This window comes from Aegilops tauschii, chromosome 4 (assembly GCF_002575655.3).
Source record: "Aegilops tauschii subsp. strangulata cultivar AL8/78 chromosome 4, Aet v6.0, whole genome shotgun sequence".
Lineage (NCBI taxonomy): Eukaryota > Viridiplantae > Streptophyta > Magnoliopsida > Poales > Poaceae > Aegilops > Aegilops tauschii.
This window is the reverse complement of record NC_053038.3, coordinates 156,587,197-156,609,372: the sequence shown is the minus strand read 5'-3', so window position 1 is coordinate 156,609,372 and position 22,176 is coordinate 156,587,197. Positions and strand designations below refer to the sequence as shown.

The window sequence follows — 22,176 nt, the reverse complement described above, 5'->3', positions numbered from 1 at the left end:
AACGTGCGCTCCATCTTTATCCGCAAGGACGGCGAGATGCAGGTCGACTGCAACCTTCTCCTTCGGAGCTGCGCCACAAGTACAACGTGCGCTCCATCCCTATCCGCAAGGACGACGAGGTGCAGGTCGACTGAAACCTTCTCCTTCGGAGCTGCGCCACAAGTACAACGTGTGCTCCCTCCCTATCCGCAAGGACGACGAGGTGCAGGTCGACTGCGACCTTCTCCTTTGGAGCTGCGCCACAAGTACAACGTGTGCTCCCTCCCTATCCGCAAGGACGGCGAGGTGCAGGTCGACTGCAACCTTCTCCTCGGAGTTGCCCCATAAGTACAATAGCTGCATCTCAAGTACAAAGATTATTCCAATTGAAAAGCGAATTCCACTCGAAGGCAAAACATAAGCATGTTCAGAGATAAACCAAGTTCAGATAAATCCTAAAGTTTCGGACGACGGATCAAAAGTATTCGAGCATCAAGCCCGAAGAAGTTTAACGATTACACAATCACTCGGCATCCTGAGGCAAATAAAGGTGGAGTATAATGTTTCTCGGTCACGCGTCAGGAGAAGGACTAGCTGGGTCGCAGAAACTGTCAAGGTCTATGCTGTCTGCAATGCGAGTGGTGGCGTCAAGGAAAGTGTCCATGAAGGATTGGAAGGTATGCCTCTTTGTGTTAGCAACCTTGAGCTCCGCCAGCTTGTCTTCTTTGACGTCTTTGCAGTGCACTCGGACCAAGGACAACGCGACATCAGCGCCACAGCGAACAGATGACTTCTTCCAGTCTTGCACTCGGTCAGGTATTTGATTCAGTCGAGCCATCAGAGACTCGAGGTCTTGAGACAGTTCCGCCTGAGGCCAGAGTTCAGTATCAACCTGAGTTATCGCTGCCTTCAGGCGGGCAAGATAAGCAACCGCGCTGTCCATGCGAGATTCCAACCGCAGCACATTCATCGCAAAATCATCCTTAACTGGACAATTTATGGGATCGAGACCCGTCTCGACCCGCCCAGTTTCCGCTTCAAAGTCTTGGCAAAGCTCTACATAGTTGAGTAAATGGTGAGTCGATGATATAATCAAGCTTGATAGTCGACCGTAATAAGTCAGTCAATCATCAGTACCTTCAAGTTTTAGGACCAGTTTGCAGCAAGCTGGCCCAGATAAGACTCCAACTCGCCTTTCTTGGCCTTGAGGCTCCCAAGCTCGTCAGTCAGCTTGTCCTTGTCTTTCTTCAGTCGCTCGACCTCCCGATTGGCGTCAAAGACAGCAGTCTTCAGTTTGGAGTTCTCCTCTTCTAACTTGCCGACTGAAGCAAGCTTCTTGTCAGCAAGCGATGTTTTCTCTCACGCTTCCTTCTGTGCAGCAGCAAGATCCAGATCCTTCTTCTCCAAAGCCTGCTTCATTTTCTCTAAAGAAATAACATTCTTCATACGGGCTTGGAGTTGACGGTTTTCACTACATACATCTGCTCGAGTGGAGTCACTCGGTTCAAAAAATGGAAAGGAAAAGTGCCAGCAGTGAGAAAGACAGTTGACGACTGGTTACCTCCCATGGCAGCTACTTCATCACGAGCAGTCTTGAGATTCTTCTTGGCCAATTCCAGATCAAGGTTGAGGCTGATTTGCTGCTTGTTCATTATGGAAAGCTGAGCCCAAGATCACAAGATTTCTGCAGTATAAGCCATATCAGTTGACCGAGATAAAAACACATCACAGTGATAGCTACTCTAAGACTACCGCCGAATCAAACATTCAACGGCAGTCTCGGGGACTACACCCAGTGGGTGCACTTAGCGTGCCCCCACTGGTTTGAGTAAACACTCGACATGGTCTGCCCAACGCGAGAGTAGAAAAAGCAGTTCTCAGACCATCGTCGACTGCCCACAGTCAACCACGGTCTCGGGGACTACACCCAGTGGGTGCACATAGCGTGCCCCCACTGGTTCTAGTGTCATTCGACCTGGCCAGTCCAGACCGAGTGACAAAATTCAGATTCTCAGACCACAGTCGACTGCCCGCAGTCAACTATGGTCTCGGGGACTACACTCAGTGGGTGCACTAAGAGTGCCCCCACTAGTTCAAAGATTCAATTCAAGACGACTCAAATTGACTCGTGTAACTTCAAAACAGTCACACCCCAGTGGGTGATCGGATGAGAAAGATGATCAATCAGAAATCAACTAACCTGGACATTGGTCTGCAGAGCAGCTCCGGCGTTGAAGGCCACCTGACTGGCCTCATGCACCACTTTCATTTGCCCCATCACAAGGTTCAACTGAAGAAGAGCTTCCTTGGCGGCAGTCGGTGGGTCGTCCGGGGTTTGATACGCAGTGAAAAGCGATGATGGCAGAGCAGTCGGAGCAACCGCTTGGTCTGATGCATGGAGTTGTATTGGTGCAGCAGAGGTCTGAGCAGCTGATCCTAATGGGCAATCAGTCGATAGCGGGATAGCGAAAGTGACGTTGGTACGTGCCGGATCTGTCGATCGCTCGACTGCCGTCCCAGGCATCTCAGTCGACCGAGGAACCTGGGCCTCAGGCGCTTTCTCGCTCAGTTCCTTGTCCCTCCTCCTCCTTCCCCTTAGCGGTACTTCTTCTTCATCGTCCGGGAGCACAACAACATCACGTGGTGCTGCAACAAACAGAGAAAGTCAAAGAGATAGCTGACAAACAATCGAGTGGTCCAAATAAATTCGAGTCGGGCAGACTTACTGGCTTTGGAGGAAGCTGCGTCGTCGATTTCCTCGTCGTCTGGGGTCTTGTCGATATCCATATCAGTCGCAGTCGAGGCCGGGCTGTAAAGGTTAATCATCCACTCGGTCAGTATAAGAGAATCGGTCAGAACAAGAAAATACGGGGAGAACATTTACCCAAAAGCAACACGAACATCCATGTTGATTCTAGGCAAGGTCTTCCGAGCCTTCGAAGGATTGATCTCGGGCTGCTTGGTGACCTTGTCAGCCAATTCTGGAGTCGAAGACCGAGCGTGCTTTTGAGATGGAGCGCTCGAGGCCACAGCCTTGCCGCACGTGCCCGCGGGATCATGGTGCTGCTTGGATCGACGTTCGGAACGAGGTGGTGAGTCGGCTACCTCCTCGTCGTCCGACTCATCGCTCTCATCTTCATCATCGTCAGCTGGTGACTCCCACTCGCCGCTCTCCTCCGCGCTGTCCTTGCCTTCATGGTCCTGCTCCAGAGCTTGTTCGCCATTGGGCATTGAGTACATCTCTGTATAAATCTACAAAACAAGGAGCCGAGTGGAAATCAGTCGGATCAACAAACAGTCAGAAAACACATCCAAATTCAATCAGTTGTAGTGGCCAAACCTTGTCTGGCTGGTTGCTGTCACTGAAAGGGTTGACTCTCCTGGCGCCCCTGGGGCTGTCCTTGTTCCCGGTGATGCCCCTCAGCCACTAGGCCACTGTTTTGGCCGCCACCTCATCCGGATGAACCCGAGCGGTATCACCAGCCCCGGAGTACATCCACATGGAGTGGTCACGAGCTTGGAGTGGTTGAATGCGCCGACTGAGGAACACCTCCAGCAGATCCATGCCGGTGACACCTTGATTGATCAGTTGAACTACTCTCTCGACCAGCATGCCCGTCTCCGCCTTCTCCGCGGCGGTCACTTTCAACCAAGATGGAGTTTGAACACGATCAAAAGAGAAAGGGGGAAGTCCAGTCGACTGGCCTGGGGTCACGATATCCTGGCAATAGAACCAAGTCGACTGCCAGCCCCTGACCGACTCAGGAAGAGTCATCGAAGGGAAGGAACTCCTCTTCCTCTTCTGAATACCCAGACCCCCACACATCTGGATAACATGGGTTTTCTCGTCGTTCGAGTTTGCTTTCTTCACTGTTTTTGAGCGGATGGTGAAAATGTGCTTCAAAAGACCCCAGTGCGGTTGACACCCCAGGAAATTCTCGCACATGGACACGAATGTGGCAAGGTATGTGATGGTGCTGGGAGTGAAATGATGGAGTTGAGCCCCGAAGAAATTCAAGAAACCTCGAAAGAAGGGGTGTGGAGGAAGCGAGAAGCCGCGGTCGACATGAGTGGCGAGCAGAACACACTCACCCGGTCGCGGCTGTGGCTCCGTTTCCCCCTCGGCAGCCGCGCGGACTCATGGACGATCAGCCCTAACTCGGCCATATCGTCCAAGTCTTCCTGCCAAAGTGAGGATCGGATCCAATCTCCCTGGATCCAGCCCGACGGCAGCCCCGAGTGCGATGAAGATCCCCGATTCATCTTCTTGCTTTTCGCCGCCCCCGTCGCCTTCTTCGCGCGTTCCAGCGCCGCTGTTTTCTCCTTCCCCATGGCGGCGGAGCGGCGGCGTCGAGAGTGGAGAAGCTGAACGAGGTAAAGGAGCAAGAGGAAGAAGAAGGAGAATGGGCACCCACAGTGCGGACGCCTCGGCCTCGCCGCTTTTAAAGGCCTACTTCCGAGTGGCTGACGCGTGGGCCCGGACGATCCTGTCAAATCCCTTAACAGTCGCACACGGGATACGTAGCGAAAAAGGTGGCACGGAAATCGAAACTTCCTATTTTATCTACTCCGCTTACCATGGCGCGCTTCAACCAAAATTTCGAATCCCGCGAAATCCGGGATCCTCTACAACCGATCACACCAAAGATTCCATGTCAAGGATAACACTCGACGGATGACGTCATAAAAACCAGTCGGCCATTTCTGAATCGATCAAGGCGACTGAAACGAAGCCGAAGTTCCAACAACTGACATCCATTTGGAGATGACAGCGAGAGTCAAACCAAGGTCAACTTCAACCTTCTTTTCACTCGGGCCTCAATCCATTCGGGGGCTAATGATGAGGATATAGACCTGGGGTAGGGTGATAGGCCTAACCTATACGTCCTACCTAAGGTCCTTGTCCTAGAAGCAAAGAAGTTCAAGAGTAAATAGAGGGGACCCAACAAAGGTGTCGAGTGCAATCCACTCGACCTACCATTCACTCGGAGACCCCCCCCCCCCCTTTATTTAGGTCACTCGACCACTAAACCACTCGACGTGCAGAAGACCTAAAGCCACTCCGCGCAGCAACGGTCAGGCATTTACCCTTAGACTTAATAGTCATTTATAGCACTTTACTACGGACGTTACCTGTAACGCTCCTTCTTTATGAACATTGAACCCTGTGTAACAGAGGGGAGCTGGGGTCCTGGCGCACTCTATATAAGCCACCCCCCTCCTCTGGGACAACGGTTCGCACCCCCTGTAACACACACGCATATAATCTAGTCGACCGCCTCCGGGCTCCGAGACGTAGGGCTATTACTTCCTCTGAGAAGGGCCTGAACTCGTAAAACTTGTGCGTACAACTTCTCCATAGCTAGGATCTTGCCTCTACATCCCTACCCCCATTCTACTGTCAGACTTAGAACCACGACACGCGCTACTGCTGTATCTTTCATCATTTTCCCCCCGCTTCCTACCCCATTTCAGTTTCAATAAACTGCAATTTCCAGATACTAGGTACTACTAGATATCAATTTCATAAAGCATTATAGGTACTAGGTAGTACTAGATAACAATTTCATATATAGTCAATATGCATCCTGAAGCAGTACTAGGTAGTCTTACAGCCACACATATATAGCAGTTCTACTAGGTATATATAGTCATACAGCCACACACACATATGTAGTTCTAGATGATATCGACGACGATCATCATCCTCAAGCCTGGGCGGTGGGTTGTTCCTGATAGTAATTAGGATGGCCTGTCCAACACGGAGATTCTTGCCAACGAGGAATCTCTTCCACCCAACCGAGTTTAAGTGTGTGCGACCGTCCGTGTCCATGCGGTAAGTGCAGGTGATGACGGAGCCCCTTGCGGTAAGCCGTAGTCCAGCTGAGCCTTCTTCATCAGGCTCGATACCACAACTCATAGATAGGCTCTTTGGCAATTTCTGAATAAAAAACATATCAATTAATAAATAGCCTCGCAGATACTCTTGCAAATATATTTCTATTATGCACAGATTTCTACACTATCAAAAGACACAGTACTACACATTTGTACTAAGCATGAATTCTACTAATAAGTATATATGGATTATCTACACTATTAATAATTCCTTGGATTCTACACTAATAAGCATGTGATCGGACTCTACACTAAAGCATATCATCGACTAGATTCCAAACATCATATCATTGGACTCTACACTAAGCATATCATCGGATAATTTGCATTTGTAAGTATAACAATAAAGCATATATATATCATCAAATTACTACAGTTAGTATAACATACCATATCATGCCGATCGACCATGGTACTTGTCAGACGGGTCACGAATCTTTTGCCTCCATCTCAAAAGAAAAACTATCAACTGACAAATGTGCTTAGGCCTTACTAACGGAAATAAAGGATGTCATTTATTATGTAGGCATAGACGCGTACTAATTTTTATTTGAAGCTTTAACTCGTGTTAGGAAAATTTTCACAAGAACTTTGTAAGGCTACCCAAGTCTTGAAGTTTCCAAAATTAACGCACAGGTTGCAAGAATCCTCAGAGGAGACCAAGAAACTCTGCAACAAATCATGATGCACGAGAGAGCAAACAAGACAGAGCTACATGAAACAGACGGCTATGAAGCGCCCACGCCAAGGACATACCTCCACGATCTCAGTCGCCACAAGGCGCTAGCATTTGACTTCTAGATGGTGCCCCAGGAGAATATTAAATCTTTTATCGGTCTAGAACCTGCATTAATTTTGCGCACTTGTTTATGAAATTGTATGCATCACTCGTAATGTGCATGTTGCCTAAACGATTGCTAAATTACTGCAAATATGATGTACACGTAGGCCTGGGTTGAGACATGGGGATATTTTTAGGAGCTAAAATGAACCTGATAGGATTTTTTTTAAGGTTGAACCTCCTGGCCTCTGCATTTATGGACTTTTTTTAGGCAATCTTTTTTTTAGAGAATTTTGAGGCAAATTTATGGATGTACATAGCTAGACCAGACGGGACCGAACTTTCTGATAAGATTTTTTTATTACGGATTCTACTTGGGCCCAATTAACATTCACATGCGCCATGAGTTTCACCGGCCTTGTGATATGTTGTTTTGTCCATTGCGTGTTATCAAACCTTCAAGACTCCTCTCTCCATCAAATTTTACGGAAAATACCAAAGACATCAAGCTAGAGAAATGTGCCTCCCCCTTCCCCAAAAAACCTTTTAAAAAAATCAACCATCGGCCAATAATATACAGAAAAAATAGATATCACAGAGAAGAGCGGCACGGCAAGGTGTTTGTTCGCTTCTACTCCGTTGGTCCTAACTAAAATGAAGACACTTATTTTAGAATGAAGGGATGACGGGAGTGGTGTTTACAATGGGCAGTTCTTTCATGTACTATGGATAAATATCTCTTCGACACGTACATCCACCATCGATCCTAGTACTACTACTGCCAGTCGGTGCGTTCTACAGCGACCTCGGTTTTTATTTTCGGCAAGGATCAGTGGCGACCTCGATCGATCGGCTTACAAACATGTAAAGTGTCGGAAAACGTACATAACCTGTGTGTTTGGGACCATGAAAGCTAGCGTTGTCCATAAGCAAGAATCTGGCTCGTCATTAAGACATCCTGCCTCCATTTTCTAAGCCGATCAGCATCAGCAGACGCCGCCATGAATGCATCGGTCTGGTTCTGGTTGCGTTTGGTTCGCCTTCGCCATGGCCTGGATCATGGAGCTAGCTCACGTACGTACGTCCAGACGTACAGTCCTGGCTACTACTACTACTAGAGCCACATTCAATTGCATCGGCCAGAAAATCAGGTTGGGGCATGCATTGCAGTGTTAGTACAAACCAGGCCTAACCGGCCATGAATGAATTAAAATCACGGGCGCGGCAGCTGCATGCAGACAAGCTAAGCGCATCACCAGGGCTCATGTACTACATGAAACGTCGAGCGATCTTCAGTTCTCCCCGCCAAAAAAAAAAAACAATCCAGGGGTGTTGAGAGCTAGCCGTGCACACCATACAAACAAAGCCCAAGATAGACCCGCCTCAAAATCCGCCGGCGTGCGCCTTGTGTTGTTAGGCGGCAGAGGACATTTTTTTCTTGAAAGAGCTATGGCGGGCTTATGCCGGTCTGAACCATTTTCATTATCATAATTAAGACTGAGATACAAACACAACGGCTACACAAGTGTAGCACCCAACACACACAAGAAGGAATAAGGGACAACAGAGAAGAACCAGGAAACAAGCTACAACAAGCAGCCAATACCAAGAATTTAGCACCCATCACCACTAGGCTAACCGAGAAGAGCAGGAGCTAGCTTTGTTGGATCAGTCGAAAGGAGATTCATTGCCGAGAAGACGTAGAGAGGAAGTCACCCGCTGCCCTGCGATCATTCACACCTTGAAGAGCTAGGAAGTCGCAGCCACTATCGAAGGGCATCACATTGCCTAGCCACGTCGCGACAGAGAGAGCCACTGACCATGCCGAAGGGCAATGCTCCACCGAGACAGCCTGTGCACCTCCTCTAGGCCACACCATGCTCACCATCACAAATAGAGGGAGCCAGAGCACTATGCAAAGCAACAAAACCTCACGTGCAGTCGAAGGGCACCGAACACCGAGACCTCACTGTCTCCACGAGCCCCCAAGAGAGGTCAACCAACAGCACCAGGATGACCAAGGCACCAGTCGCCGCCACAGATCACTTCCACCGCACTACCGAGCATACCAACCACCCAACAACCTCTACTACCCAGATATCAGACAACCGACCGCGGATCCATGGCTCCAAAACAACGCCCTCAAGAGGGGAAACGCCATCGAAGATGCCGTCGTCGTCCGATCCAGAGAAGGATCTTAGGCTTTCGCCCGGTGCACATGAAAGAGCAAGCATGGAAGCTCCCCAATGACGCCTTCATGAAGGGAAACGGCGCCCGAAAGCATCGCCATCATTGTTGCCGACCAGGTCGACACTAGGCTTTTGCCTGGAGCACCATCTTAGTCTTCTGAGCCGGCCGCTGAGTCCGACAGTGCAGACCTTCCCACCCTCCAATCAGACCATGGCGAGCGTCCCCGCTAGGCCAGAAGGAGGCATCCGAAGCCACAATTGCTCACCTCGAGCCCCTGTACAACCGGAGTCGGGGTAGACCCTTCTGCCCACTACATCCAATCCCATGCCGTCAACCACCACAACCAACCTCCATCAGAGCAGACCTCGCCGGGCAGCACCACTGCCAACCCCCATCCGCAGCCCCGTTGACCGACGGCCGAGCAAGCCGCCACCTTAGAGCAGCCAGATCTGGGAGCAGAGGACCCCCCCCCCCCAGACCGACCAAGGCAGCAGGCCCGGGGCACCGCGCCTCCATATGGCTGTGCTGCCCAGCACCTCCGTGTCGACCCGCCATCTCCCATACATAGCCACGGACAGCTGGCCGAGGAAGCCGCCACCCCAAGGGAGCCAGATCTGGCGTTGGAGCTCCCTTGGACAAAATAGCGGCCAATCCCCACGCGGCCAGACACCCAAGCCACCGTGCCGCCCGCGTCACCTCACAGCGCCACCTCCCGCCGGCGCACGCCACTGGACACACACGAGTCCCTACCGCCACACCGCGCCCCGTGCCGCCATGTCCCGCCGAGAGGAGGAATAACCGTCCCCCCGCCGCCGCCAGCGCCGCGCGGGCTTTGCCCGTCGAAGCCCTCCGGCGGCTGCGGGAGGAGAAAGAAGGATGAGGGTGGGAGGAACCGGAGGCGGCTAGGGTTTCTCCCAGGCCGCCCGCGCGGGAGCGACACGGGAGCGGGGGGGGGGGGGCACCAGAGGACATCTCCCACTCAGATCTCCTTGCCATGGTCCTTATGCTTGCGAGGTCTTTCTGGTACCATATATCTTGCTGCGTGCGGGCCTACACCGGTTCACCCCTATGGCGACTTGTTCAATTCATGAATGGCTCCAAGAGCTTCGTTCTCTGGTCATCATCATCACCTTAAGGTTCTTATAGTTAAAGAGGAACAAGCGGGTGTTTGATAATGTCGCGGCGCCGCCCGGGCTAACCGGTGGCAGCGAGGTCAGGGGGGAGGGGAGAGCCGTCAGCGATATAGGGTTTGGAGCCACCCGAGTCGCCCAAGAGGGGCGAAGAAGGCGAGCTACCTTATCGACACACTCAGAGCATCTACAGCCACATATGACAAATATGGCCCCTCAAACGCCCGCGAGCGTGCCCGGATGCGTCCGCGGGCGGTGACCGGGCACGCCACAAATTTCACTTCTTGCATCCGGACATCTCATACTAGATTCTTATATCTATACAAAGACATGAAGAAGAAATAGAACCTGTGTACTACGTCGATCCTAGCTTATTCCTCGTCGGAAATCACGACGATCTCCATGCCCGGCTCTGGCAGCATGGGCGGCAGCTGCAGCTCCGGCTCCTCTGGCTGCTCCGCTCCGGCCTCCTCCGCCTCTATCTTCGCGTCGAGCTCGGCGAAGAGCACGTCGGACTCCGCCTGCTCCCGCCGGAGGAACCCCCGTTGGCCTCTACATAGGACTCATCCTGGATGGACTCCAAGATGGCCTGCTGCTCCGCCATCTCGTCGGACTAGGCGACGACGAACTCCGCCTCCGCCTGCTCCAAGTTGAAGGCCGACACCTGCTGTTCCAGCTCCTCTGACTCCTCCACATCCATCGGAGCCATCTCATCCTCCACCTCTTCACCCGGCTGCTCCTCCTCCTCCTCCGCCTCCAGCGAGTCCGAAGGCAGCCCAGCAGCGATGCGGGCGGCGCGCGCAGCTTGCCTCACCCGGATCTCCTGTTGGATCTCGTAGCGGCGCTCCGACGTCAGCATGGCATAGTAGGTGATCTTGCTCCGGACCATGGCGGAGTGTCGGAGCGTGGGCGAAGCGTCTGACCGTGGGCAGAGCGTCGGCGCGGGAGAGGGAGGAGGTGGATGGGTTCGGATTGACGGCACGGAGAGGGTGGATGGGGATGGGTTAGGGTTGCGGGATGCCGGCCGGCTTAAATAGTAGTATCTGGTCTTGGGTGTCGAGCCGGAGCCGCCCACGCGGCGTTCACTCCGCGGTGACGGACACGGCGTCCGTCGGACTGCCTGGTTTTCGGGCGTTTCCGCCTGGGACCCCGCCTTCAGACCGACGTGGCGGGCGTGTCCAGACATCCCCATATCCGTCCCGTATTTGGGCTGAATATGGGGTGCCGGTCAGCCTGGGCGTTTGAGCGGCCGTTCGAGGGGCCGTCTGGGTCAAAAATTCGTGACTGAATAGTGATCGAACAGCCCGCCTGAGCGTATGAGACGGGTTTAAGATGTCCGGGTGTAGATGCTCTCACCGAGCTCACTCAAACGGAGCATGCAATGCAATACAGCAGTGTCTGGCTCACAGGCATGCACGCACAATGCACTGATGATTTTGTACAGACCAGGCCTGGCCGGACCTAAAATACAACACTAGTGTCGTGCGCGATCTGGAGCTGCCTACGTGAAAACTGAAAGCCAACAGTTTCTGTACACTACCCAGCGAGGCATCCTCGATGCAGGAGCTCTTCAGCTAACCTGCTGGCCGTTGTAAATTGAGGGGCTGTTTGGATTGTGACTATGTTTGCCTTGTGTTGTCATATTATTTTTTTGTCATACTTACCTAACTTGAGCTGCTTAAATTGTTAGCTATACTTTGGCTTGTCTAAGGGAATCTTACCATACTTTTTGTGTCTATAACATGTAGGGTTCACTGCTCATTAAAAAAAATCTTACATTAGGTGTGGCTAGAACCAAACACTCACCTAACTTGATCAAACTTGCTTAAAATGAGGTGTGGCGAAATGTGGCAATATGTGGCTGGAAACCAAACCCCTGAATAACCTACCTCTGGCATCAAGCATTTATGCACCATGTCCCCTGCCTGCCTGGCCGAACGAAGCAAAAAAGGAACGGCAATGTATGTGCCTGCAGCCGCGACGAGATGTAACAGCCATTGAGGCATTGAGCCATGGAGTAGATCAAAGCTGAACCATGCAGCTGCACTTAGAATCTGTCTGCGTGTTCACATTTACAAATAGTACGCTCAGAGTTGGATTATGCATTATACATTTTTTTTAGAAAAAGAGGAATCACTCCCGGCCTCTGCATCTGGGAGATGCATGCGGCCATATTATTTATTATTCACAAAGACCTTATAAAGAAATACAACAGTAAGCCCGAGGCCACCATCTAAACGACACCTGTCGCTACTCCTATCCTCTTGATGAAGGTGTGCCGAATGTCCGGGCCAAATACCAAACAGACATCGCACAAAAGCTTAACATCTAACGTCGGATGCCCATCCAAAGCCACACAGGCGGGACTCAGCAACACTCCGGTCCGGCGCACTCTCAGTGAGTACCACATGCACACGCTGCAAAGGGATGTCACCTCCATCTTCCCTCGATCCATCCTCAAAGCATGTACTGACGTATCGACCTTGTCAGGCCTCTCTACCATCGACGCCACCACGACGCCAGACAACGTCGACCTCCTGCGCGTGTCCATCGCCACATATATAACGCCAAGCCTCCACTGCTTCATGCCGTCGAGAACCGTCGCCATGAGTATGTAAAAATAAACACCGCTCCACCGAAGAAGCCATCCACTGGTCCCTCAAAACCGAGTGCAACTCCAAAAATGCCGCCCCCAAGGGGGTAACGACACATGAATGCCGTCGTCATCCGATCAGCTAATCTAGGATTTCCTCCGGAGATATTGGGTGGGGTTGGGAGCTTCACCTCGATTATCTCTGTATTTGGATGGATTACATGTGACAGTACGGGTTGCATCCACGCACCTGCATGGCTTCAGTCTTTGTGATTTGTCATACTTGTTGGAGTTCACTGCACTGGAAGCTAGCTAAACCAGCAGCAGGCCATGATGTCTAGGGAACGGAGATGAGAAAGGCGGGGAACCAAGAGCCATGGTTATTCTAACCTACCCTGATGCTGATGCTGGGATATTATGATAAAGCAGGGACAAGTAATGCACTTTTTGTCTCTCTTGTTCCAACCCTTCATCGTTAGGAACAAACAAACCACAACCAAACAAGAGCAATGGAGATGCTCATCCCAAATGATGTGCCAAATCCTCCCCTCACTTTTCTCCTTCCTGAAAATAAATGGCACCTTTTGGCTTTTGCCTCTCTTCTCCGGGGAATTTGATTATTTGCCACCCCTTATTTGGGACTTTGCTATTTTGCCACTAGTTACTTTGTATTTAATCTGATGACACTTTTTATCTGGGTCTTTGATATTTTGCCCTCTCTCACATGGGTCCCACAAAAAAGGACTAATTTGCCCTTCCTATCAATTGACCAGGAGGAACAGAGGAGTTCGTTCGTTCTCATCCCCTCGCTCTGTCTCTCGCAAGCAGAGGCAACGACGGCGGCGGCGTCCCTGGTGGTGCTCGACGGCGGCGGCCCTGGTGAGTCTCTCTCTCTCCCACTCCCTCCCACTTTCCCGCGCCCTCCCTCTCTTCTCTCTTGCTCATCTCCTCGGCGGCGCCCTAGGGTTAGGGTGACCAGCAAGGGTAGCGGCGGCGGCGGCCGGTCGGAGCCTCGCCGCGACTCGCCGACTCGTGGCGCCCCGCAGAGCCCCCGGCTTGCCCGCGCGTCGATGGCCGCTGCTGCACCTTGAATTCGCCATGTGCTCCTGCTGTGTGCGTGGGGACTAAAATTCTCACGTTTGTGCTTCTGTTGCGCCCTCTACTGCTTCAAAATTTGTTGAGAAGAGATCCATAAATTCTCACGTTTGTGCTTCTGTTGCACCCTCTACCACAAATATTGAAGTTAACAAATATTGAAAACTTGCTGGTGTACATTTCATAATTTTTGCTTGATTTCTTGTTGTTACAGACCACATAACTCAGATGAGCTAGGTGTTGAAGATGGCTGAACCAGAGAGAGGTGACCACGTCGTAGTAGACGGCTTCGATTTTCCTCCTTTGTTTGTTCCCGAGCCCAGGTGAGAAAGCAAAGTAGCTTCTTTTTGGTGCTCATCTGAATGCACGTTAGCGAATAGACGCTAACTCCATCGTATATTGTTCGTTATTGGTCATTGTCGAGTAGGCCGCCTCCACCGCCGTTGGTGTTCACATTAACTATTAGAGTAGCTCGTTATGTCTACAAGCTTGATGATGGAAGCGAGCAAGTTGTTGACAAGCATGATGTTGTGTTTGATTTCAACATTTCTGGTATGTCATGGGTTAGCTTCAATGAAGCTGTGGCGGAACATATCAAAATGGGGATAGGCCAGGAGGTGCGGTTGTTTGCATTAGACACCGTCGAGAGCACAGTTGATCTTGTACTTAATGGTCAGCAACTGAATTCCCACTTTATTCGCAATCATTGGGACTTTGAGGCCAAGAAATCATTTCTGTTAGCTGAGGTTGTTACATTGGAGGAACCCAATGCAAAGAGGGCTCCAAAACAGCCAGCTGCTCCCAAACAGCCGCGTGCTCCCGAACAGCCGCGCGCTCCCAAAAAGCCAGCTGCTCCGAAAAAGCCAGCTCCCAAGAAGCCAGCTACCCCCAAACAGCGAGCTGCTCCGAAAAAGCCAGCTGCTCCAAAAAAGACAACTAACAAATCTGTAGAATGCACTGCTAGCTCCTCTGTGGTTGTTGACAATTCAAACTTGTCAGCTTTCGAGATGGCACAGACAATGGGTAGTCAATATAGAGTTTTTCCTGATGATGTGGAGTTTTCACCGGATGATGTTGACCACCCAGCCACAATGCAATCTCAAACTGTTTTTGATGTGGTTGATAGTACTGAGAGATGTGAGTCCTCCGTGGTTAATCAGGAAGAACCACTCATAGATTGGAGCTTGATTGAGATAGCTCCTCCCATAACTGAAGAAGACAATATGTGTGATCCTCTTGGTATTAACGATGTCGACATTCCCATAACCGAAGATAATATGTGCGATCTTCTTGGTATCAACGATGAGGCGGTCCCTGAGCCACCACCTTCTCCACCTAGTGAGGAAGTTTACATGACCGATGAGGAGGACCGTCAGCTTTTCATTGAGGCTGCCATTCCCGTGGATGATAGTGTGCCACCAGATGAGGAGATTGCATATGACAAAGAGAACCCGCAGATGTATCTTGGTGCTTTGTTTCCTTCAATGAAAGATTTTAGGATGGCTATCAGACAATATGGAATTAAAAGGGAGATTGACATTTGGGGATATAAGACTGATAAGAAAAGATATCTTGGCAAATGTAGAGCCACGGGTTGTCCATGGAGGATTACAGCCAGAGTGAGGACCGATGGACAAAGCATAAGGGTACTAAAGTTTTTTTTGAAGTATTGTTCATGTTTTTTCTGTGTTTATCCTATGTGATGGCTTTTAAGCATTGTTATTGTTGATGTTTTTTCTATGTTTATCCTATGTCATGATGGGCTTTTAAGCATTGTTATTGTTGCTGTTTTTTCTATGTTTATACTATGATCTGATGGGCTTCCTATTGTATTGCAGGTTACCAAGATTTCTGTGAAGCACAAGTGCTCCTCTACCGGTAGGATAAAAAGCAACATGACATCTCAAGGATGGGTAGCACAGAGGACCGTACCCCTTATACAGAGTGACCCTACAATTGGATGCAAAGAGCTGTTGGAGAATTTGCAAGATACATATGGCACTACAATTGAGTATCATACGGTGTGGAAAGGAAAAGATATAGCACAAAAAGAGATTTATGGTAGCATGAGGCAAAGTTTCAATATTTGTTTAACTTCAAAGCAGAAGTTGAGAAGAGATCCCCAGGAAGCATTGTAGAGGTGGATATGAAGATGGTTAACGGTATAGTTCGCTTTAACCGATTCTTTATGGCTCTTAAATCTTGCATTGATGGCTTTAAAGCTGGTTGTAGACCATATCTTAGTATAGACTCAACTGCACTCACCGGTAAATGGAGAGGTCACTTAGCCGCTTGTACAGCATTAGATGGGCCTAATTGGATGTATCCTGTAGCATTTGCATTCATTGATGGTGAAACCGATGAAAATTGGACATGGTTCATGTCACAACTCAACAAGGCATTAGGTTCTGTTTCCCCTCTAGCTATATGCACAAATGCATGTAAAGGTTTAGAGAATGCAGTCCAAAAAATATTCCCTCATGCAGATCAAAGGGAGTGTTTTAGGCATCTCATGGCTAACTTCTCTAAAAAGTTCCAAGGAGATGTGTTTGGCAGAATGTGGCCAGCTGCTAGGGCATATAGGCCACAAGTTTTTAACTACCACATGAATAAAATCCTAGCAGAAGCACCTGATGTGCATGAATATCTCTCAAGGTACCACAGCTTAAAATGGATGAGATGCATGTTTGACCCCTCCATTAAATGTGATTACATCAACAATAACCTTGCCGAGTCTTTTAATGGTTGGATTAAAGATTACAAAGATTTGCCACCTGATGAGCTAGCTGACACTCTTAGAGAGCTAGTCATGAAACTTCATGAGAAAAGGAGAAAGATTGGGATGAAACTGAAAGGAAAAATTATTCCAGCCATCATCCAACAGATTCATAATAGGACAAGGGGACTTAAACATTTGAAAGTTGGGAAATCTGGAGTTGCAAGTTGTGAGGTGAGGGACACAAGTAAATACAACTTGCGACATGTTGTGAAAACTGACCAAAGCGAGTGCACGTGCTTGGAGTGGCAGCACACAGGGAAGCCTTGTGAGCATGCACTTGCTTTCTTGCTAGATAGAAGGAACCCCAGATGGGAGGATTATGTGCATGACTATTTCTCTCTGGAGAAGTTTCGGGCAGCATATGCTGGAGAGATTGAGCCATTGACAGATAGGTCTCAATGGCCACATGTACAATTTCCATTTGACATGGAGGCTCCATTAGACAAGAAAAGAGGTGTTGGAAGGCCTAGAAAGAACAGGTACAAGAGCTTCCTCGAAGGTGGAGATGGTGGTCCTAAAAAGAAGAAAGAGCCAAAACAGCTAGGCAGCAAGAATAGATGCAAAAGATGCCACATTTTAGGCCATAGGCAGTCCACGTGTCCGTTGAATGGACCAAAGCCAAGGTACTTGTAAATGACCAATGTTTATTTCATCACTTGTTTTACTATGTACTAACTTGTTTATGTGCAGGAAAAGAAAGAAGAGAGCACCAAGATATCCAGCTGATGATGATGCCTCGGCACCGGAACCTGAATTGACATCCCAACAACCTGAAGTTGTCACTCCCAATAGGCACATGATCACTATGCCACAAAGTCTTCAAGGCAGTCCCAATCCAGTGACAAGAAGGTAACACACCCACATACTATAGCAATGTTGGCTTATTACATTTCGATTTTAACTTGCATTTATTACATTTCTCTATACATGCAGCATGTTGGCTTCGGCGTTGGCTGACGAGGCAACACATGCAACACCACAACTTGATGTGGCCGTCACTCCAACAAGGCACATGATCACTATGCCACAGAGTCTCCAAGGAAGTCCCAATCCAGTGACAAGAAGGATGTTGGCCATGGCATTGGCTGATGAGGCGTTGCAGAAACCTACCCCTACCATGGAGGACACCATGATAGCATACGACATGGCCTCAAGCTCAAAAGCTAGAAAGTTGACCCCGAAGAGAAGGAAGTACTAGTGATGTGCTTGATCTTCTCTATACTTTTGGTTGTAATATGACAGACTTAGCATCCTTCACTTTGGATGTAACATGGCAGCATGGCAGCTACTATTTCTTTATGCTTTTGGTTGTAACATGGCTAGTTACTATGGCCTTGTGCTTTTGGTTCAAAAACATGGCAGTAAGAATATATTGTCTTGATATTGTGTCATGGTGTATGAATATGTCCAAATATATGTTTGAATTTTTCTGTTCTGTGCATACATATCTTCAGAAGTGAATTAACGGGTAAAATGCTGTCCAAATTGAGCCAAAATGCTGCCCAAAATTTGAACATTTTTTTGAACCACCCAGAAAAATTTCTAAAAATTACAGAAATTCAATCATATATGTACGACTAATCTGGGAAAGTTTCATGCAATTTTGATCATTGGTTGAACGGCAAAATGCATTTCAACTTTGAGCTTGACTAGTTTGACCACATTTTGACCGATATTTAAAAGTTGTCAGAAAAAATTCTAAAAATTATAGTAAATCATTCATATCTATGTGACTAATCTGAGAAAGTTTCATGCAATTTGGATCATTGGTTCAACGGCGTTCTACATTTCAACTTTGAGCTTATGGTAATGGAGCTCATGGAGTTTGAACAGGGGAAGGAGGGGGCGCAGGGAGCAGTGGGGCAGCATGAGGCAGCAGGAGTTTGAACAGGGGAAGGAGGGGGCGCAGGGAGCAGAGGGCGAAGGCAGCAGGAGGAGCATGAGAGCAACGGTGAGGAAGAGAGAGTAGTAAGTACAGCGGTGGCCGGCGAGCAGCACGTACAGCAGCGGCGGCTGTATTTTGGATGGGAATGACTAAGGATGTGCTTTGTTTGGGTCAGGGGTACAATGGTCCTCTATTTTGTCTACTTAGTTTGTCTATTATGTCCATAGATTGTTTTTGTGTTGAAAAGTGGCAAAAGATCAAAATACAAAGTAATAAGTGTCAACAGATCAATTACAATCTAACTACTGGCAAATTGTCAAAGTTCGAAGTAAAGAGTGGTGAAAAATCAAATCCCCCCTCTTCTCCCCAGGAAAGCCAGACAATCATCAGGACCAGGACCAAGGAGGAGTGGCGCTGTGGAGATTCGTGCACGGCAACCATAGGCCCACCTGTCAGTGAGAACACTGTCACTGCTTTGGCCTTTGACCCTCCCTCTGTTGTTGTGCCGCACCGGTACTGCTGTTAAAAGCGGGGGACCGACTGAGATGTGGGGTGAAGCGTTACCACCAAGCCAATGTACTGACATGTGGGGCCAGGCCTTTCGCCACACGCTGACTACAGTGAGCCGGTGCTGCCGATGCGGAGAACAGGTCCTCGTGGGACCAGGTCCTAGTGGATTCTCTATGTCAGTGAGGCAACAGGCCAGAGGTGGGAGTGCTTCTTGCTAGCTGGATTCACCACGCGCTGCCGTGGGAGTGAAAGCTAGAGCGTGTGGCTTCCACACCAAGGCTTGGAAATTTCAAGGTTGATGTCCACCACTCTACACTAGAGCTTCTCTCTCATCATCCTACTGGCGATCACTCGACCCTCTCCACGTCAGGAGGAATTAGGATGCTCCCAGCAAAGAGAGTACATTCATTTGAGAGCAACTCCAACGTCCCGACCATTTCGTCCACCCGCGTCCGTTTAGATTGGCGCGGACAAAAAAGTCGGCCCAACGCACCGACCAAACGGACACGTGTCCGCTTTTCGTCCGCTGCCGATCCATTTTCGGCCCATTTTTGAGCCGGATTTGCGTTAGCACGGCCATGAAACGGACACGCGCGTGCGCCCGCCTACTCCTTTCGTGGCCCGCTGGTCGGTGGCACATTGGCCGTCCTCTCCCATTCCAACAGCAAACCATCGTCCGCCTCCTTCGTCGCCGACGCCACCGCCCATTTTTCCGGTGCCTCTTCCAGCTGCCGATGCCGTAACATCCCCCTGCAACACCGCCATCTCCCACGTCGCCGCCACCGCCGTCTTGCCGCTAGGGAACCGAAAGCTTCCCGCCCCCGCTCCCCCGACACAGCCGCGACCGCGACCAAGAAGCCGCATTGCCGTCCCGGCCAGATCCTTTGTCCTGACACCGGCACGCTCGTCGGACGCGCGCCAGGGCAGCTAGCTGGTCTGAGAGTGGCGCGACTCCCTTCGCCGACCGTCTCCTTCGTCGACGCCCGCAAGCTGTTCGACAGTTTGCCAAGGTACAAAATGGACTCTGCCGACGAGTTCTTTTTTCACAATTTCCTTTGCGACCCCGACGATTCCTCGTCCAATGATGAGGAGGAGATCTTGACTGCCGTGTTGGTCCATCACCACTTCAATAGCAAGCGGCCGTTGTTCCTTGGCTCCATTCCGGGGCACCTACCAGCGTTGAATCGCAACCGAGAGAGCGGGCATTTCCTTCTTTGGAAGGACTACTTTGACCCAACAAACCCGTTGTTCAAACATCAGAAATTTCGCCGCCGTTTCCGTATGAGTAGGCATCTTTTCAACCGTATTAGAGAGGGGGTGGTCGGCTATGATGACTATTTCGAGTGCAAAGAGGATGCTGTTGGAAAGATTGGCTTCTCCTCTTATCAGAAATGCACTGCAGCCATCCAAATGCTTGCATACAGAGTGCCCGGTGATCTCATTGACGAGTATGTCCGTATGAGCGAGTCTATATGCCTAGACTCCATGTATAAGTTCTGCAAGGTTGTTATTGCTGTGTTTGGCCCTGAGTACTTGAGAGAGACGACTCCTGAAGATACAACCCATTTGTTGGCGATGAATGCCAGCAGGGGCTTCCCAGGGATGCTTGATAGCATAGACTGCATGCACTAAGAGTGGAAGAATTGTCCTTCTGTTTGGCAAGGGTAGTATAAGGGCCATGTCAAGGCTTGCACTGTCATACTTGAGGCCGTGGCATCTCAAGATCTCTGGATCTGGCACTCTTTCTTTGGCATGGCCGGATCACACAATGATATCAACGTGCTTCAGCGCTCGCCGGTGTTTGCTAGGCTTGCCGAAGGCAACAGCCCGTCGGTGAACTTTACTATCAACAGCCACAACTACGACAAAGGATACTACCTGGGTGACGGTATCTATCCTCAGTGGACCACTATTGTGAAGACAATACCCAACCCTGTCGGAGAGAAGAGGAGAAGATTTTTCCAAGAGCAAGAGAGTGCTAGGAAGGACGTCGAGCGTGCCTTTGGTGTTTTGGAATCTCGATGGGGCATAGTTCGGTATCCTGGTAATACTTGGAGCACGAAGAAACTGTGGGAGGTGATGACTGCTTGTGTGATCATGCACAATATGATTGTAGAAGATGAGCGCCCGGAACGTCTCTACAATCAAGGGTTTCAGTTTCAGGATGAGAATGTTGTGCCTGAGCATGAAGGAGCGGCAACGTTTGAACAGTTCACCCAATTTCATCATGACTTGCGTGATTGGGAAACTCACATGTAACTGGAAAAAGATTTGGTTGAGCATATGTGGGCTCATGTTGGCAACCAATAGATGTATCTTTTTATCCGGCTTGCAAAACTATGTGAGACTATTTTTTTCGGCTTGTAAACCTATGCTATTTATTTGGTTGAAACTATGCTATTTATTTGGTTTATGGACTATATGTTTACTTGTGAAATAACGCAAATTTTGTGTGTGATTTGTTGAAAAAGGGCAGCCAGCCGGCCACGCCGGCATATATGGGTCGACGTGTTGGGCGCACTGCCAACCCAAATCTCAAACAGGGCAGACATCGAGCGGGCGGCCGACCCAAACAGACAAAAAGCTAACAAAAGCGCCGTCCGTTTTGGTCGGCGTGTTGGAGTTGCTCTGATAGAGGACGAAAAAAGTTTAATGATTTAAAAAAAGTCAAATAAGTTTGAATGTCTTTACAATAAACTTGCTTTCTTTTGCACTTGTATATAAAAAATTCACGAATAGATAACCGGTGTGGACTACTGAGGCAAAAAAACAAAATTTATTTGCTATTATAGGTCACTATTCACACTATTTAACTAGAAGTTTTGTCTTTTGCGAGAAGAAGTCACGAGGATTTTTTTTCTTTTTGTGGATTTTTTTACCAGTACAATGGAAGGTCAAGTTTATTTCAAACATATTTTTAAAATATGTTGATTTTTTATTTATTTACTAAATTATTTTTTCATATATGGTGTATATACACACATAAACCAAAAGTTCATGTCCTCGTTTGATACTCATAGTGTATACTACGTCTGTATTACGTAATATTATAGGCTAGTATTTAGATGATTTCATTTATTGTCGTGCCGACACATATTATTTGTTATAATACAACATTTCATCTTTCTTCATTTAATTGTATGTCATCTCATAAAGTCTCCTACTTCCGGTCGGTTGGGTTTATAAGCCGGGCACGGTTCTTAAGGTCTTTGATTAGAGTAATAAAACATGTAAATACGCCACAAAAAATGTATGGTTAGAAACTTGGCCTCTTTCAATGCATTGGTGCTTAGGGCACTCTGGATGCATTGTCTGTTAGCGTGTTGTCATACATAG

At 49.1% G+C, this 22,176-nt stretch overlaps 1 protein-coding gene across 3 annotated transcripts; it reads left to right on the top strand.

The window, feature by feature from the left end:
• Positions 1 to 13,294: 13,294 nt before the first annotated feature.
• LOC109733005 (uncharacterized) lies at positions 13,295 to 17,843 on the top strand. Of its 3 annotated transcripts, XM_040386930.3 has the most exons (5): positions 13,295 to 13,450; positions 13,881 to 13,989; positions 15,505 to 17,068; positions 17,136 to 17,294; positions 17,379 to 17,843. In XM_040386930.3, the coding sequence occupies exons 3-5, from the start codon at positions 15,813 to 15,815 to the stop codon at positions 17,641 to 17,643; spliced, it is 1,680 nt and encodes a 559-aa protein (XP_040242864.2). In that variant the 5' UTR covers positions 13,295 to 13,450; positions 13,881 to 13,989; positions 15,505 to 15,812; the 3' UTR covers positions 17,644 to 17,843. The 3 variants fall into 3 exon arrangements, with proteins under 3 accessions (XP_040242864.2, XP_045083578.1, XP_073352554.1); XM_073496453.1 differs by lacking the exons at positions 13,295 to 13,450; positions 13,881 to 13,989 and having other exon boundaries at positions 16,081 to 17,068; XM_045227643.2 differs by lacking the exons at positions 13,295 to 13,450; positions 13,881 to 13,989; positions 17,136 to 17,294; positions 17,379 to 17,843 and adding an exon at positions 14,542 to 15,312 and having other exon boundaries at positions 15,505 to 16,474.
• The last annotated feature ends 4,333 nt before the right edge of the window (positions 17,844 to 22,176 follow it).

What these genes read in the sequence shown, in the direction of transcription:
- LOC109733005 (XM_040386930.3), top strand. Translation starts at nt 15,813, where the DNA reads ATGAAGATGGTTAACGGTATAGTTCGCTTTAACCGATTCTTTATGGCT. An exon ending in TTGAATGGACCAAAGCCAAG is followed by an intron (nt 17,069 to 17,135) that starts GTACTTGTAAAT and finishes GTTTATGTGCAG; the next exon opens with GAAAAGAAAGAAGAGAGCAC. An exon ending in CCCAATCCAGTGACAAGAAG is followed by an intron (nt 17,295 to 17,378) that starts GTAACACACCCA and finishes CTATACATGCAG; the next exon opens with CATGTTGGCTTCGGCGTTGG.